This window comes from Protopterus annectens, chromosome 1.part1, assembly GCF_019279795.1.
Source record: "Protopterus annectens isolate FY-2018-M chromosome 1.part1, PAN1.0, whole genome shotgun sequence".
Lineage (NCBI taxonomy): Eukaryota > Metazoa > Chordata > Ceratodontiformes > Protopteridae > Protopterus > Protopterus annectens.
In genome coordinates this window covers 1,691,438,245-1,691,451,890 of record NC_056726.1, presented here as the reverse complement: position 1 = coordinate 1,691,451,890, position 13,646 = coordinate 1,691,438,245, and the positions used below count along the sequence as shown (strand labels likewise).

The 13,646-nt window shown below is 36.0% G+C and overlaps 1 protein-coding gene across 1 annotated transcript in view; it reads right to left on the bottom strand.

Moving 5' to 3' along the window:
• Positions 1-9,554, bottom strand: part of LOC122814024 (integumentary mucin C.1-like) — a 38,035-nt gene extending 28,481 nt beyond the window's left edge. Inside the window, exon 1 of the mRNA XM_044086613.1 lies at positions 9,320-9,554. Within this exon, the coding sequence (XP_043942548.1) occupies positions 9,320-9,406 (87 nt within the window). The 5' untranslated portion in view covers positions 9,407-9,554. The remainder of the gene's footprint in view (positions 1-9,319) is intronic.
• Between the last annotated feature and the right edge of the window lie 4,092 nt (positions 9,555-13,646).

The window sequence follows — 13,646 nt, the reverse complement described above, 5'->3', positions numbered from 1 at the left end:
GACTGCATGCTTAGGACATTATTGATGTCATAATTTATAGTGGAATAGATGACAGCACCCGGCTTGCAGTCATCTGCAAACCTGGTCAGCCATAGCCCACTGGTTTTGGCTGGCCCTCAGAAAAGTATATCCAAAATAACAGAGACCCCAAGATGGAACCCTGGGGTACACAGCTCATTACTGGTCTACTGCTTGATGTGGCTTCCCCTGTTTTGACTAGGTGAGTTCTATCAGTGAGACAGTTAGCTATCCATCTGGTAACATACGGATTGATGCCTAATTGAGAGAGTTTATCTATTATGCCCGAGTGGGGAACAGTGTCAAAGGCTTTGGCCAGGTCAAGGTAGGTGGTGTGCACCATCTTCCCCTTGTCCGTGGCTTTGGTGATGGCTTTGTGACTGTATCATAGATGGTGACCATATTTAACAGACATGACCTCCCATTGACAAAGCCAAACTGTGTGAGATCGAGTGTTTTGAAGGTTGTCAATGTCCTTGTTAATGAGGTCTATGATAATCCATTCCATGGACTTGCAGATCAGGCTAGTTAGGCTGAATTTCCTGGATCCACCTTTCTGCAAAGGGATGTCAGTGTCTCTCCTCAACTCAGCTGGGACAAAGCTGGTACTCATTCTTTGGTTGAATAGGGCACCTACCGGTGCTGCAAGTTACTGCCTGAGTTCATGCAGGATGCAGCCTGGGATATTTTATATCCCATGGAGGCTGTATTTTTTTGCCTTTGAGAGACCAGTGATTATCTGTTCCCCTAGATATAAGGGGAAGGGGGCAGATACTGGGAATGTCCTGATTTACTGATGGGGGGACAGAGGATTGAAGTTTTCACTGAATCTGTCAGCCAGCAAGTTTGCTATATCTATGGCATTTGTATATGTGGTGTCCTTGACCACTAGTTCTGAATAGATCTTGGTGCTTCCTTTGAGATTGTGGGCATATGTGAAGAAGGGCTTATGACTGTCTCTAGTAGATGTGGCCAATTTGGCCTCGAAATTTGCTTTGGATGATTTCACTAGTGCTCTTATTTTATATTTATACTGTTTTGTGCTGAAACATTTATGTGTAGTGTTTCAGACTTCTGTTCCAGAAGACTGTTTCAGACTTGGGAGTGGTTTTCACTAATCCAGGAAGTGATGTCATGTAAGATTTCCTATTTAAAACAGTTTACTTCCTTAATTTCCTTGTATCTGATGAAGTTCCTGCTTTTATTTTTGGAATGAAAGTGCTTATACCTTCTTGTTTGTCTTAATAAAGAAAGCATCCTTGTACTGAATTGTACTGAACTGGACATGTTAGCTTGATTTAAAGCACACATTGGAATATTTCAGGGCTCACTGGTTCTCATTGTTTGCATACTGGTTGTGCAACGATTTTCTTAGTGCTCTTACTTGCTTGTTCCAGCTAAGGAGAGATTGCTTCCAATTGGCCACCGACTCCTTCTTCGTCTTGGACAGCAATTTTTTCCTTTTGTTATAGAGTTTATTTATTGCAGATGTCCACCAGACAGGTTTACTCTTCCTTGCAGAGAATGATTTAGTCCTGTCAGGTATTCCTGATTCCATACATCTAGTTCCATGTGTAAACCTTATTAAATGAATGAAGATGTTCCACAGAGATGTACACTAGGTTATTTTCTGGGCACGATGCTTGTGAGCGATATTTTTTATATCCTGTTTTCTCCACATTATTCGATATGCAGATGACTCTGCTAAGATACTCACCTTTTCTTGTTGCAAACTTTACCTTAGTTGAGAGAGTGAAAAAGTTCAGAATTAATTTCAAATTAATCTGAAGCTAAAGCGTTGTCCTTCCTTTACAGGAAAAACTTCAGAAAATGTCATTTTATTTCTATTAGCATAATCTCTGGTAATGCAGAACTGCAGAAAAGATGGACACAGTGAAGAACTGGGGAGTTGAGGACTAGTGTAACTGTCAAAAAATAGAAGAAACAAGTTAAGAATATATAAAAAAAATGCTAGTCCCCTAAATGACATCCAGTGTGATACCTGACTCGTGCCTGTCTATTCTAGTGTTGAATGAAGGCACTGAAAACATATGAGGGCTAAACAGGCTTAAGGATGGAAATCAGGCCAAAAATACTGTCGGGATAAATAAACAGGTAGTGTTAGGGATACTGAGTGAAATCCAGTGAGATAAGGCAAAGAAAATCCATGTCATTTATTGCTTTGTTTGGGATGTTTGGCTTATTAGAGTTAAATGACCATGTATGAATGGAGCTGACAAAAAATAATAATATTTTCTTTATATTAAAACTCATTAAAATAACAGAGATGTGGCAGTATAATGCACATGTTACAGTATGAACAATCTTTGTAAGTTTGGAAGTTTAAGACACTAACAGTGCAAGGATTAATAATTACTGAGATAATATCTTTGTTAAAGTTTCATCAGATATTGACTGATTTCTTACATAACTGACTGAAATGTCAAATGCATAGTAGTTTTACTTTTATTCATTTTCTGGCCCTTGAAAGCTGATACCAAGGTGCTAGAGAACATTTTTCTTTTAAACATATGTTATGCTATAGGTTCATAGCTAAGCACTAGGCAATCCGTTTGCAGACCATTACATGGCTAGCCAAAAAACCCTATTCAAAAATTCCCTCTAGCCTCAAGAAGGACAAGACAGTATAGACCATGGAAAATTTAAGAGATATACAATTAATTATCAATGTTTACTTTGAAGATGGCACGGGCACGAGTCTGTCTGACATGTAGTGGAAGTTTGTCCTAGAGGTGAGGGATACATTAGGATACATATATATCATGGCAGCATGTCTTATTTATCTGCTGATAAAGGTTTAGATTGTTTAGCTGACTATTTGAGGTGCCACTTGTTCTACAAATAAATAGGAGGTCCAATACAGATGGATCTTTCATGGCTGGAAAGGCTAGAAACAGATCATCACAGAGGAGTCTGTAAGAGACTGAGTACAAAGCAAGGGCTGCTAGTCTTAACTGATAACTAAGATTTTTGAGGTCCCTGATCTTTTTATTTATGAATCTCTGAGATCTCTCGAGCTGTTTGATATTTGCTAAAAAGATGCATTATATTCAATAATGGATTTGATAAAATATGAGTAAGTAGGAATTAAGACTTCTTTGGATCCAGTGGAGATGCCTTTGGAAATTAGATGAGCCAGATAAAAGGCTTTCTAAACTACTATTGAGACACAATGGTTCAAATGATAAGGAATTATCAACAAAAAAGTCTAGACTCCTTATTTCTGATTGGGTGCAGTACAACACCTATATGATAAGTGAAACTTTTTTTTTCTTTTTTTATCAGAATGAAATATGCCACATTTTTTACATTTAATTTGAGACGATTGTCCTTGCAGCAATTGTTAATATGGTCTAACTCATGCTGAAGCAATTGTGAGTCTATTGAAGGTCGAATAAAACAACCCAATTTATAGACATCTGCAAACTTAGTTAACTAAAAACTGATAATGTTTTAATCTGCAGAATTTCATTATTTAGGGAAGGAGATTTACATCTGCTGATAGTTCTTCATTAGACTTGGAATAAAATATAATTATTCCAGAATACTCCAACAATTATGTATAAATTAGTGATGTCAATGCAACCAAAAATAATGTCAGCTAGATAGCTAGAGCCATATATGAAGCATACATACTTACACACATGTATACCGTCATACATAAATATCCACATGTATGATTATGTTCTTATGTAACTGACTGAATGAAATATCATAGGTAGATTTATTATTGGCTTTGTGTGTCCCTTGAAGGGTGATATCAAAGTACTTGGGATTTTTTTTTTATTTATTTTAACAACAAATACTAAGATTTAATCTGTTGGATATAATTATTTAAGAAAGAGAATCTTCTAACAGTCCTTATTTAGACTTGGAATAAAATATGGTCTAACAATGATGTACAAATTCAAGTAGGAAAATAATTAAGGTGCTTGAACTGCATGCTGATGTAATATGACCACTGAAGATACATGGACAATACTACTGTTGCTATTTCAACTGACATCAGCTGAACCTGTACAATATCATTGTGCCATATGCTTGCTCTTTTCCACTGCAGAGTGGCAGTAGCAAGTAGTCTGTTAACAGCAGTAGAAGCAAGTCATGTCAATCAGACATGCCTGCCAGATATAGGCCTTTGATACGTTTCTCAGGTGTGTGTGTGTATATGTATATATATATATATATATATATATATATATATATATATATATATATATTATATTTTTATATATATATATATATATATATATATATATATATATATATCATGCTAGTCTCATTTCCTGTGATTATTGCAATTTTCTCATTTTTTTGCAGTTCAGACTCTTAGTCTCAGAAGCTTCACATTTTCTTCACAAGTGTTTAAACTTCTGCATTTTGTTAACTACTTTGTCTCATTTTAACATCTAATACCTCTTGTCAGCTTTAGAAAGTCACTGTAAATTGAATTCATTGTTTTTAATTGCCCAGTGAACCTCTAGAAAAGGATATGCAATAGAACAGCTTCTCTTAGCACCCAACAGAAGGCCAGTGCTTGATAATTATATCTGTAAAAAAATGCTAGTCCCCCAGATGCACATGCTGGAGTACAGATTTACAGATTAAATGCAGAATTAGATAATCAGATGAATCCACAGGAAGCGATTTCCCTAATGCCATTTCCTCAGCGGATAAGGTTGTGAGTAGTTTGAAAAGGTTTTGATTTTCACCTGCTTTATCTGATTCATAACTTTCAATATGCTGCTACCTGTATCATTCTGCTTGTGCTGTGAAGTCTGTTAAGGTGTACTAAGTTGGTCTAGTCTCATTTTATCCTTTTGCCTTAATTCTATCAGCATCCAACAGTTTTATGTAACAACTTACCAAACTATGGTGTAAAGTTGGTCAAAGCAGGTTTCTGTTTTTTTTTCTGTTACCATTTCCTTGGTTTCCTCTGAATGGTCTCATTGGAACTCTAGGTTTAGTCTACTTTTAGGCCAATAACTGTCTTCCAGTACAGTTTTCTTAAAATAAAATATGTATAATGTGGAATAATGCTAATTATGTCAGTTATTTACAGGTGTAAATGGTTCAGACATTCAGAGCAGGAACATAAAGTGTTGGTTCTAGTAAGAAGAAACAGTTTAGACCATAGCTACCAGGCACGGCACAAGCTTGTGAAGTAGCAACAAGGATGCCTTATAGAAAAGAAGGCTCTTCCAGTGCAGAACACTGTAGACCAGCATATCAGACTTGAAGGAAAACATTTTTACTGATGCAGCCAATCCCTTCTGGCTTCTAATGCAATTTTACTGCACCGGTGAAGGGTCTTGTTACAAATTAACGAAGAGTACAGCATATATTAAATGGATATTTTTCATTAACAGTAATGCATATAGCCAATACATGCCGTTGTATTGTGCATCTGATAAGGAATGGGAAGAACAACAGAGGAAACGTCATCTGCTGGTGTACGGGGATGGTACTTGTACTGTAAGTATGGCAGGGGCAGGAATGGGAAAAAAGTAAGGATTACAGCAGGAAAAATGGACTGCATGTGGCTAATTTTACTATCTGAATAGTTTGGGACTTACTGATTCCATTAGCACCAAAGACTCTTGCTAAATCCAGTCAGAAATTAATATAATACCATATTTGTCAAGTGTGACTTTAATAAGCACAGCAAGCTTGTTGCACCCTACCTAATTGTTCATATTGTGCAATCTCTAAAAATCTGTTTTTAGAAAACTGCCATCCTTTGACTGAGACATAATTCTATAATTTATTCAGTGACATAGCATCACTTGTATTTCTGTGTAACAGTAATTCATGCCCAAGTTACTGTCCTTAAAAACAAAGATGACTCCACTTGAAAGGAAAAATAATCTCCAATGGGAACGTGGATTCTAAAACCAGTCTTCCGCAGTATGATCATGTCACAGGTTTCCTTAAGCCTGTTTTCAGTCCGATTTATCATAGAATGAAAGTAACACTCTTAAACATCCTGTTATATGGTTTTATCCAATGCAAGTTCACATCCTGATGGCAAGAAATTAGATAGTTGTGGACGGCATGAACTGTCATTCAAAAAGTGCACGTCTTCAAGCAGGCAAGTCTCATGTGGCAGTTGGAGTTCTTCTAACTCTGCAGCCAAAGACAGCAGCAGCATATTAAATAACTTCAAAGTAGAAAACTATCTCCTGGTTAGTCAAGTAGACATAAGAGAATTGTAATCTTTCAGTCTCATAAGGGAAAACAATGAAACAAATGCCTGAGAGACAAGCAGCTTTGGGGACACACTCTGATTCTTTATTGGCACTATTTTGTCATGACTGATATGAAGATACAAAATAAGCTGAGAAGCTAGGCCTCAGTTAAAGTAATTGTAGCCAGAATAAAGAAATGATGCTACAGAACGCATCAGTGGAGAAAAGCACCCACTACAAAGACAAGTCAGTGAGCAAAGGGGAAAAAAAGTAACAATAACTAAATAAACAATGAACTGATGCTAATATTACAAACCATTCACACTGTTGCTTGTGACAGCTTACACTTTTGCAAAGTTGCTTAATTTCAAAACAGAGGCTTCACATTTCATTAAGAAAAAGTAACTTGTCCAAGTAGAAAAGACAGAGAATGTAGATTATTACTTTATCTCTGAGACAGTCTTTAATTTGGATTCCTTTTATGGTGTTTTTTTTTAAGACAGCATCCCATTCCCCAAGTCAGTCAGTTTTCTGAAATCTTTTCATGTTTCTCTTACAAAGTTTTTCTCAGCAGCTCCACATTCCTAGACATCTCTTTGGAACAAAACCCCACATTATTACATTAGAGCTTCAGTTAATATGCACTTTCTTAATTTTCCATAATTTTTAGATTTGTTCATGTTTTCATTTTTTTTTTTATTTTTTATTTTATTTTATTTGTTCATTTATTTATTTATTCCTCTATTTATTTCCCATTCTGATACTTAAACTGTTTTGCAAAGCTTTAGCTATAGTAGCACAGCCAAAATTCCTTGGAAATGCATCACTGATATTTAGATATGTCGTTAGCATTGTGCTGATCTAGTTTTTGTATTTGCTGTCATATTTGCTATTCTGTTTAAGCCAGGCCCAGATGACTTTGTGCACCAATCTATCCAAATCAAGAGTGAAATGCGATTGTGACTGAAAAGATCACAAGTCTTTCAAAGCTAGAAACAACAGCAAATATAAAAAGGAAGAACAGCAAAGAAGATAATGCAGAAGTGTCTAGAAAAAAGGCAGCCTTCATTTCAAGTTTTCTTTGTTTTTATCAAACAAAAAAACAAAACTTTACATAGTTATCTTTGCTCCTCGTGTAGTTCGATTACACCTAATGTGCTAGTAGAGAAAAAGCTTATACATTTTTTGGAAGAGTTACATAACCCTCTCAGTAATACAACTGTACATATTAATGTGTATTGTAGACAAGAAAACAAGCTAGGTCATTTTTGTCCCAAATTGTTGCTTGGTACACCAATTCAAGTGTTATGTTTACTAGCTTTCATCTGTTTCAAAGTTGCAGGGATCATAGCCTGTCCAGGCAAACAAGAGACCTAAGGTGGAGCCATACCTATATGGGATTATATGTGTACTCAGATGCAGGGCTGCAGGTAATAAAACATTTACCAGTCAACCTGCCAGCATTTCTTTGGAACACAGGAAAAAAATCGGTGACTCCAGACAACATGCAAGCTCCTCACAAGATATCATTTCGTAAAGAAATTGAGCTAAGGACACAAACACCGTGATTCAGCATTTCAAACTGCACCGTGACCAATGCAGCTCATAGGGGTCAGAGTTTCTGTATGTCACACACTTTGACGAAGGCAGCACTTTGACCCTTACATGCACCCTCTCTTCCACTTAATGTAGTTATTTTTGTGAGAAGGGAGCTGATGAGGTAATTGTTCTTGAGTACCTTGCATATGAATTAAAGAATTTTTCTGTGAGTGAAGCATGTAAGGTTTAACTGTGTGAAGTGAATGCTTCAGGTTCGCAGGTTAGCCGGCATACTCTTTATTGTATTCTTGTTGCCTTGGACTCATAAACATGAAACAATACACTGTCATTGCAGTCATCATAAAGTATTATCACAGTTGTATACTTTTTCTCGGCCCATTTTTTAATGTGGGTTTATTTATGTGGAATAAAAATAAATAGCCCATCATTTTGATATCTGGAGCAAGGAATCCATGTGTTTACAGAATTATTTCCTCAGCACTTTAAATGTCACCTTCTTGGTTATCTTCTTAGAAATTTACAATGTTTACAGTTATCTGACCAAAAGTGGGTTACTGCTCTCTCATGTTTTATTTCCCACACCTGCCTGTAGAACCTCTTCTATACTTCTTCACATCTGCTTTATAGAACAATCATTATTGTCACTACCTATGAACCGAATAATATTGGTAGTTGGTTCTTACATTCCGTACAAAATGTAATTCACACAACTGGCTGAAAACTTTGCCCAAATAAAGCAAATAATATTCTGCAAAATAAGTATATCCAGAAGAGCTTGTACCACTTTTTTTTAATTTATTCAATTTATCATCTGAAACTGATCTTGTATAACAGTTTAAGATACCTAAATTACATCTGAATGTTTACTTTACTTCAGTTTCCAAAACAATATATAAATAAAATTCCAAAAGACTTTAACTTGGAACAGTGAAAAAATACTGAATAAAATAAATAAATAAATTCAAAAGATATAAGTGAAGTATTTTCTTTTTGATAACTGCATTTATAATTTGCAAGCAGTTTATATTATGTATGATCTGGTATGTTCATACCTTAAACAACAAACGTGATGCATATCAATTGATCTGTTTAGGCTAATGCTATATCCTTATCTAAACATTTACATAAAACAGTAGCTACAAAGTAAAGAACCTAAAATAAACTGTCTCAATATTTTTTCTCAGTGTACCTGCCTCACCATCAGAAAGATGTTTTTTTTTTTTTTATTTTGCTACCCAGAATACAGTGACAATGTTATTAATAATAAACAAAAGTAAGATAATGTAATATACATGTTAGAAAGCTGGAAGGATAAATCTTCTGTCAGGCCTTTCCAAACAGAAAAGAGGCATATGTGACCCTTGAGCTCAGTAACACTTGGGGATCTACACTTAAGGGAAGGCAATACTGCAATGAACTTACTCCAGAAAACTAAATAAAATAAATGAAAGGAAAATAAATTTACTAAAACACTTACATCTAAACAGTAAATATACTTCTTGAAGAGGAAAACTGTAGTGATTATAACATACCTGTGCAGAAGCACCCTGGAGCAGGTATATCACAGCACAGCAGAGAAAAAGAACAGATGTGAGATGTTGCTTCATTTTGAATTGCATGAATTCTTGACTTCCTTCCTTCAAGGAGTTGTTTAGGTAACTGTTAGGTAGGTTTCTAGTATTAAAGGAAAAAGGATATGTGCAGTCTCCTTTTGTAGTAACTGCCTTTTATTGTTTTACTGGGATACTATACAGTTTAGCTATTATGAGGAAATATTTATCAAACAAGATTAGCGAATGACATCATCGTAAAGAAACACTGTGCCTGAACCAGGAAAACAAGATAGAGAGGGTGGGTAAGTTTCTTTCCTGTCACTTCAAGAGTTAACCCTCTGTAGCCCATCATATCTGACAACACCGTCTACAGGTAGATGGGCTGGTGAGTAGGGACACGATATAAGCCTTCCGTACATAATCACTTGCAAAGAATGGAACTTGATAAAGCAAACAGGCTATTCCTCAGTTAACTACAGTTGTGTCAACTTGTTTGGTAATCAAAACAGATTGAAATCCCTGTAAATATGGCCCTCATTTTTTTCTGGTTTTGCAAAGTGTAATTATGCAGTGGTAAGTCTGTAGTTGTAGTCATCTCACAACTCATTGCAATGAAGAAGGAATTCATTAAGTTGTGCATTAACCTTCAGAGGAGAATATGAACCCACATGCCTGGTGTCCACAGTTAAACTGTACATATGCCACTCAAGAAGAAGGTCTTAGATTCACATGCAATATACTTAAGAATAATTATTTTATTGGTTGCTTTTCACATAAATGATTACACACTATGGCAGAGATTTTACTTAGAAGATTTGCTCACCTGAGGAATGTGTGTTTCTGGGGTAAACCTCTCAGCCTCTTAGAGCAAAAATTCATAGCAAAGCTAAAAATAATAGGGGGGGTGAAGGCCCCAAAATTGAGGATAGGTTTTAAATATTGCTCTTATAAACTTAAAAAGTAGATAGAATAACTGGGTGGGCATTGACATGCATTTTTTGAAGGATATAAAGTCTGAAACTCAACTATATGTCATTATTTATGACTTCATTTCTAAATGATTTGACAGAAAACCATACAATTTAAAAGAAGTATTTCAGGCAAGAATTTAATTATTCTGCAAAATTATTGACAGTTGACATGTATGCATAGGTGGCACAAACACTCATCACTCTGATAAACACTAGTGCATGATATAGAACTGGATCACATGCAATCCTCATGTGGGGTACTACTGTAGTTAGGATTGTGGTGCAATGTATGCTCCAAATGTCCAAATGTCTATGGTGTGAGCATGCATTCAGTGAGGTACACAGCCCCAGATATATATATATATATATATATATATATATATATATATATATATATATATATATATATATATATACATTCCTCTCTTGCTGTGATTCAGGGAGTTCAAATCTTTGTTTTGTACATATATAATGACTGCAGTGCCAGTCTTGGACATTGGTACTCTGACACTAACGTATGCTACTATTGCCCTGCTTTACACACTGCAAAGTATAAGCTATGACCTAAACCTGTCCTAGTTATATATCCTGCATGGCAACAGACAGGTATATTGCACATGATGTGAAGGTCTCCATGGAGTAAATAGGTGATTATATGGGAACTTTATTATTGATTCTGCCATATTAAAGCAAGCAGATGCCAGGAGAAGGAACATCATCCTTTTCTGCAAACCTCTACTGCAAGCCGTCAGCTATGTTACTTGCTGTATCACAAGTTTGCATATAAATGCAGTGTACTCTCAAGGAATGCTATACAACAGGGGATGTTTTGTGCTTTACCATGTTGCTACATCAGGCATGCTGAGAAAACTTTGCACTTTGCAACCTTATTTGTTTTATTTTATTTTATTTTATTACTTCACAGGTAAAAAGCAGGATTATGAGACCCTTTTTCAGTTAATATTTACTTGCATCAATACAAAACGCTGAAATTTTCCCTCACAAGATGAATGGTGTATATAGGAGTAGGTAGAAATCAAAAAAGAGAAGGAGCTGAAATAAGGAAATGCAAGTTAGTTTGGTTTAAGCTAAGTAACCTTAGTCAACTGCTACCTTCTCTAAAAGGTTAGATACCACATGATCAAATCCAAGTAACATAATATTGACTTATCATGGATATAGTTTACAGCACTAAAGCAACACTTGGCCTTCTGTTTTAGTTAGAATTTGACTTGGTTCATAAATATGTCTTCTATACCTTGTTTATTTGTCTTAGCATATTTGGTAGGGAGCTCCAAATAAGGATCAGTAATAGAAAAGCAGCTTGACGGTTCAAGTTAAGGAGTGAAGTTTTATAGTGGAGAAATAGTGGGGATAGCAGTCTTTGTGGAAACGTTATAGCCAATGTGACATTTATAACATAATTTAAAGTCTGTACAGGGCAGTTGTAAGTGGGGCAACACTGTATCATACTAGAAACAGTTAACCAGAACCTTTCTGGCATTCTAATAACTTGCTCATGACTATTTTTACTGTTGTTACTGCACCGCTAGGATTATGCTGTCTGTAATATAAGACGACTTTGTTAGATATTGATTGAAAGGCAATACAACACATAAAACCACAAGTATGTGCTGTAGTAGTGATAGTTTGTTCTTTTTTTCCCTGTACCAGGCTTGTTGAATAAAGACTGTGTTAGATATTGGTTAGAAATGTTATGTGACACGTACACCATGTCGTATTGCTTTCTCTAGTAGCACTAATTTTGTATTACTGTTCTCCCTCTGTCAGTTGAGTTGAATGCAGCATTAGTTTTTTTTTTTTTTTTTTTTTTTTTTGTGAAGGCATTACGCCATTGACAAAGGCTGTAATAGTCATACTTAAATGTGCAGCCGCTGTTGTGCTTGGTTTATTGTATGCATTTGGAATTGTCGGTAACAACACTGCATATATTTGCTTATGTGTTTCACCAGTTAATATCTACTGCGTAATTTTGCTTACATGAACTATTTGTTATTGTTCTAGTCAGTATTTATGCCACATTCCTGTCTAATCCTGACTACATCATTTTACTGAAACTACATGTGCCGTATGTTTGTTACCTTTTATTTATTCTTTTTTTTTTCTCTCTCTTTCCCTCTCTCTTATAGCTTTCCCCTTCAAATCCCTTGCAACCAAACCCCAATACAAAAGTGCATTTGCACCATATACAGCGACTGGGTGATTTAGCAGTTGTAATTTTGATGCTTCAAGGACAGTGAAGCAAGCATAATCAAAGAAAAGCTATGTTTGTCTAATATCATTTTCAGGATAACTAATCTAGTTGTAATAAGTGCCTTTTCTTTGAGAGCACAAGGCTAGGAAACCCTGCTACTCCTTCCCAAGCTGCCTAGTAGCCCCACCTACTGAATTTCAGATAATTGGGTTTCTTTAAGGACTAAACTTCCTTCATTTCTTTTTTAGCTAAAGTTTTACTACTCACGTGCAACCCAGCTGCCTAGTAGCCCCTCTCCCCATTGAATTTCAGCTAATTGGGCTTCATTAAGGACTAAACTGAGTTCTTTTTTTTTGTTAGTGTTAGTTTTACTACCCACACACAACCTACTACAGTGTAATTACTGTTATCTTCCCCTCTCTCCTTCCCTACCCCTATATCCTTTGCTGACCCCTCTTGTCTACTAAACAAAAGGCAAACCATCTAAAATTCCCACTTAGCATCTGACTCCTCTGTCCTCTGTTTGGATACAGGTTCTACATTTCTTTGCTACTCAAATGTTAATCTGACCTTTTTACCCCCTCAAAAGTCCATCTGCTAACCAAAAACAATTACAAGCTTCACCTTTTGTCTCTGTCCTTACCTCTAACTGTTTGTTTTTCTTTTTACATTGTACAGCTGCAGATGACAGGTGAAAAATGCTCCATTCACCCTCCGCTTCACTCCGGCCTCACTCCGCTACCCTACACTTCCCCCATTTCCACCCACCCCCATTTCCTCTAGATTTATACTTTATGTAGCTTCACCCTCTAGATTCCTGACCAATTCTCTTCCCTACATTCTTACTGTCACCTCCCCCTACCCTGCATCCCCCTCTCCAACTATTTATCTCCACCCATCACCTATTCTTAGTATTTCAAAACAATCCCACATTTGTTTCCTAATCTAATAATGTATCACATATCACACCTTTCATCAGTCGTACTTCTCCTTACTTCTTTTCTACTACTGTTTCTATCCACCTCCACTCACTCTAGAATAAATATTTCACCCCCACAATCCACAACAATAACCATTCACTCACATGCTAACCTAAGTAGTTAATCCAACATCTCTCCAT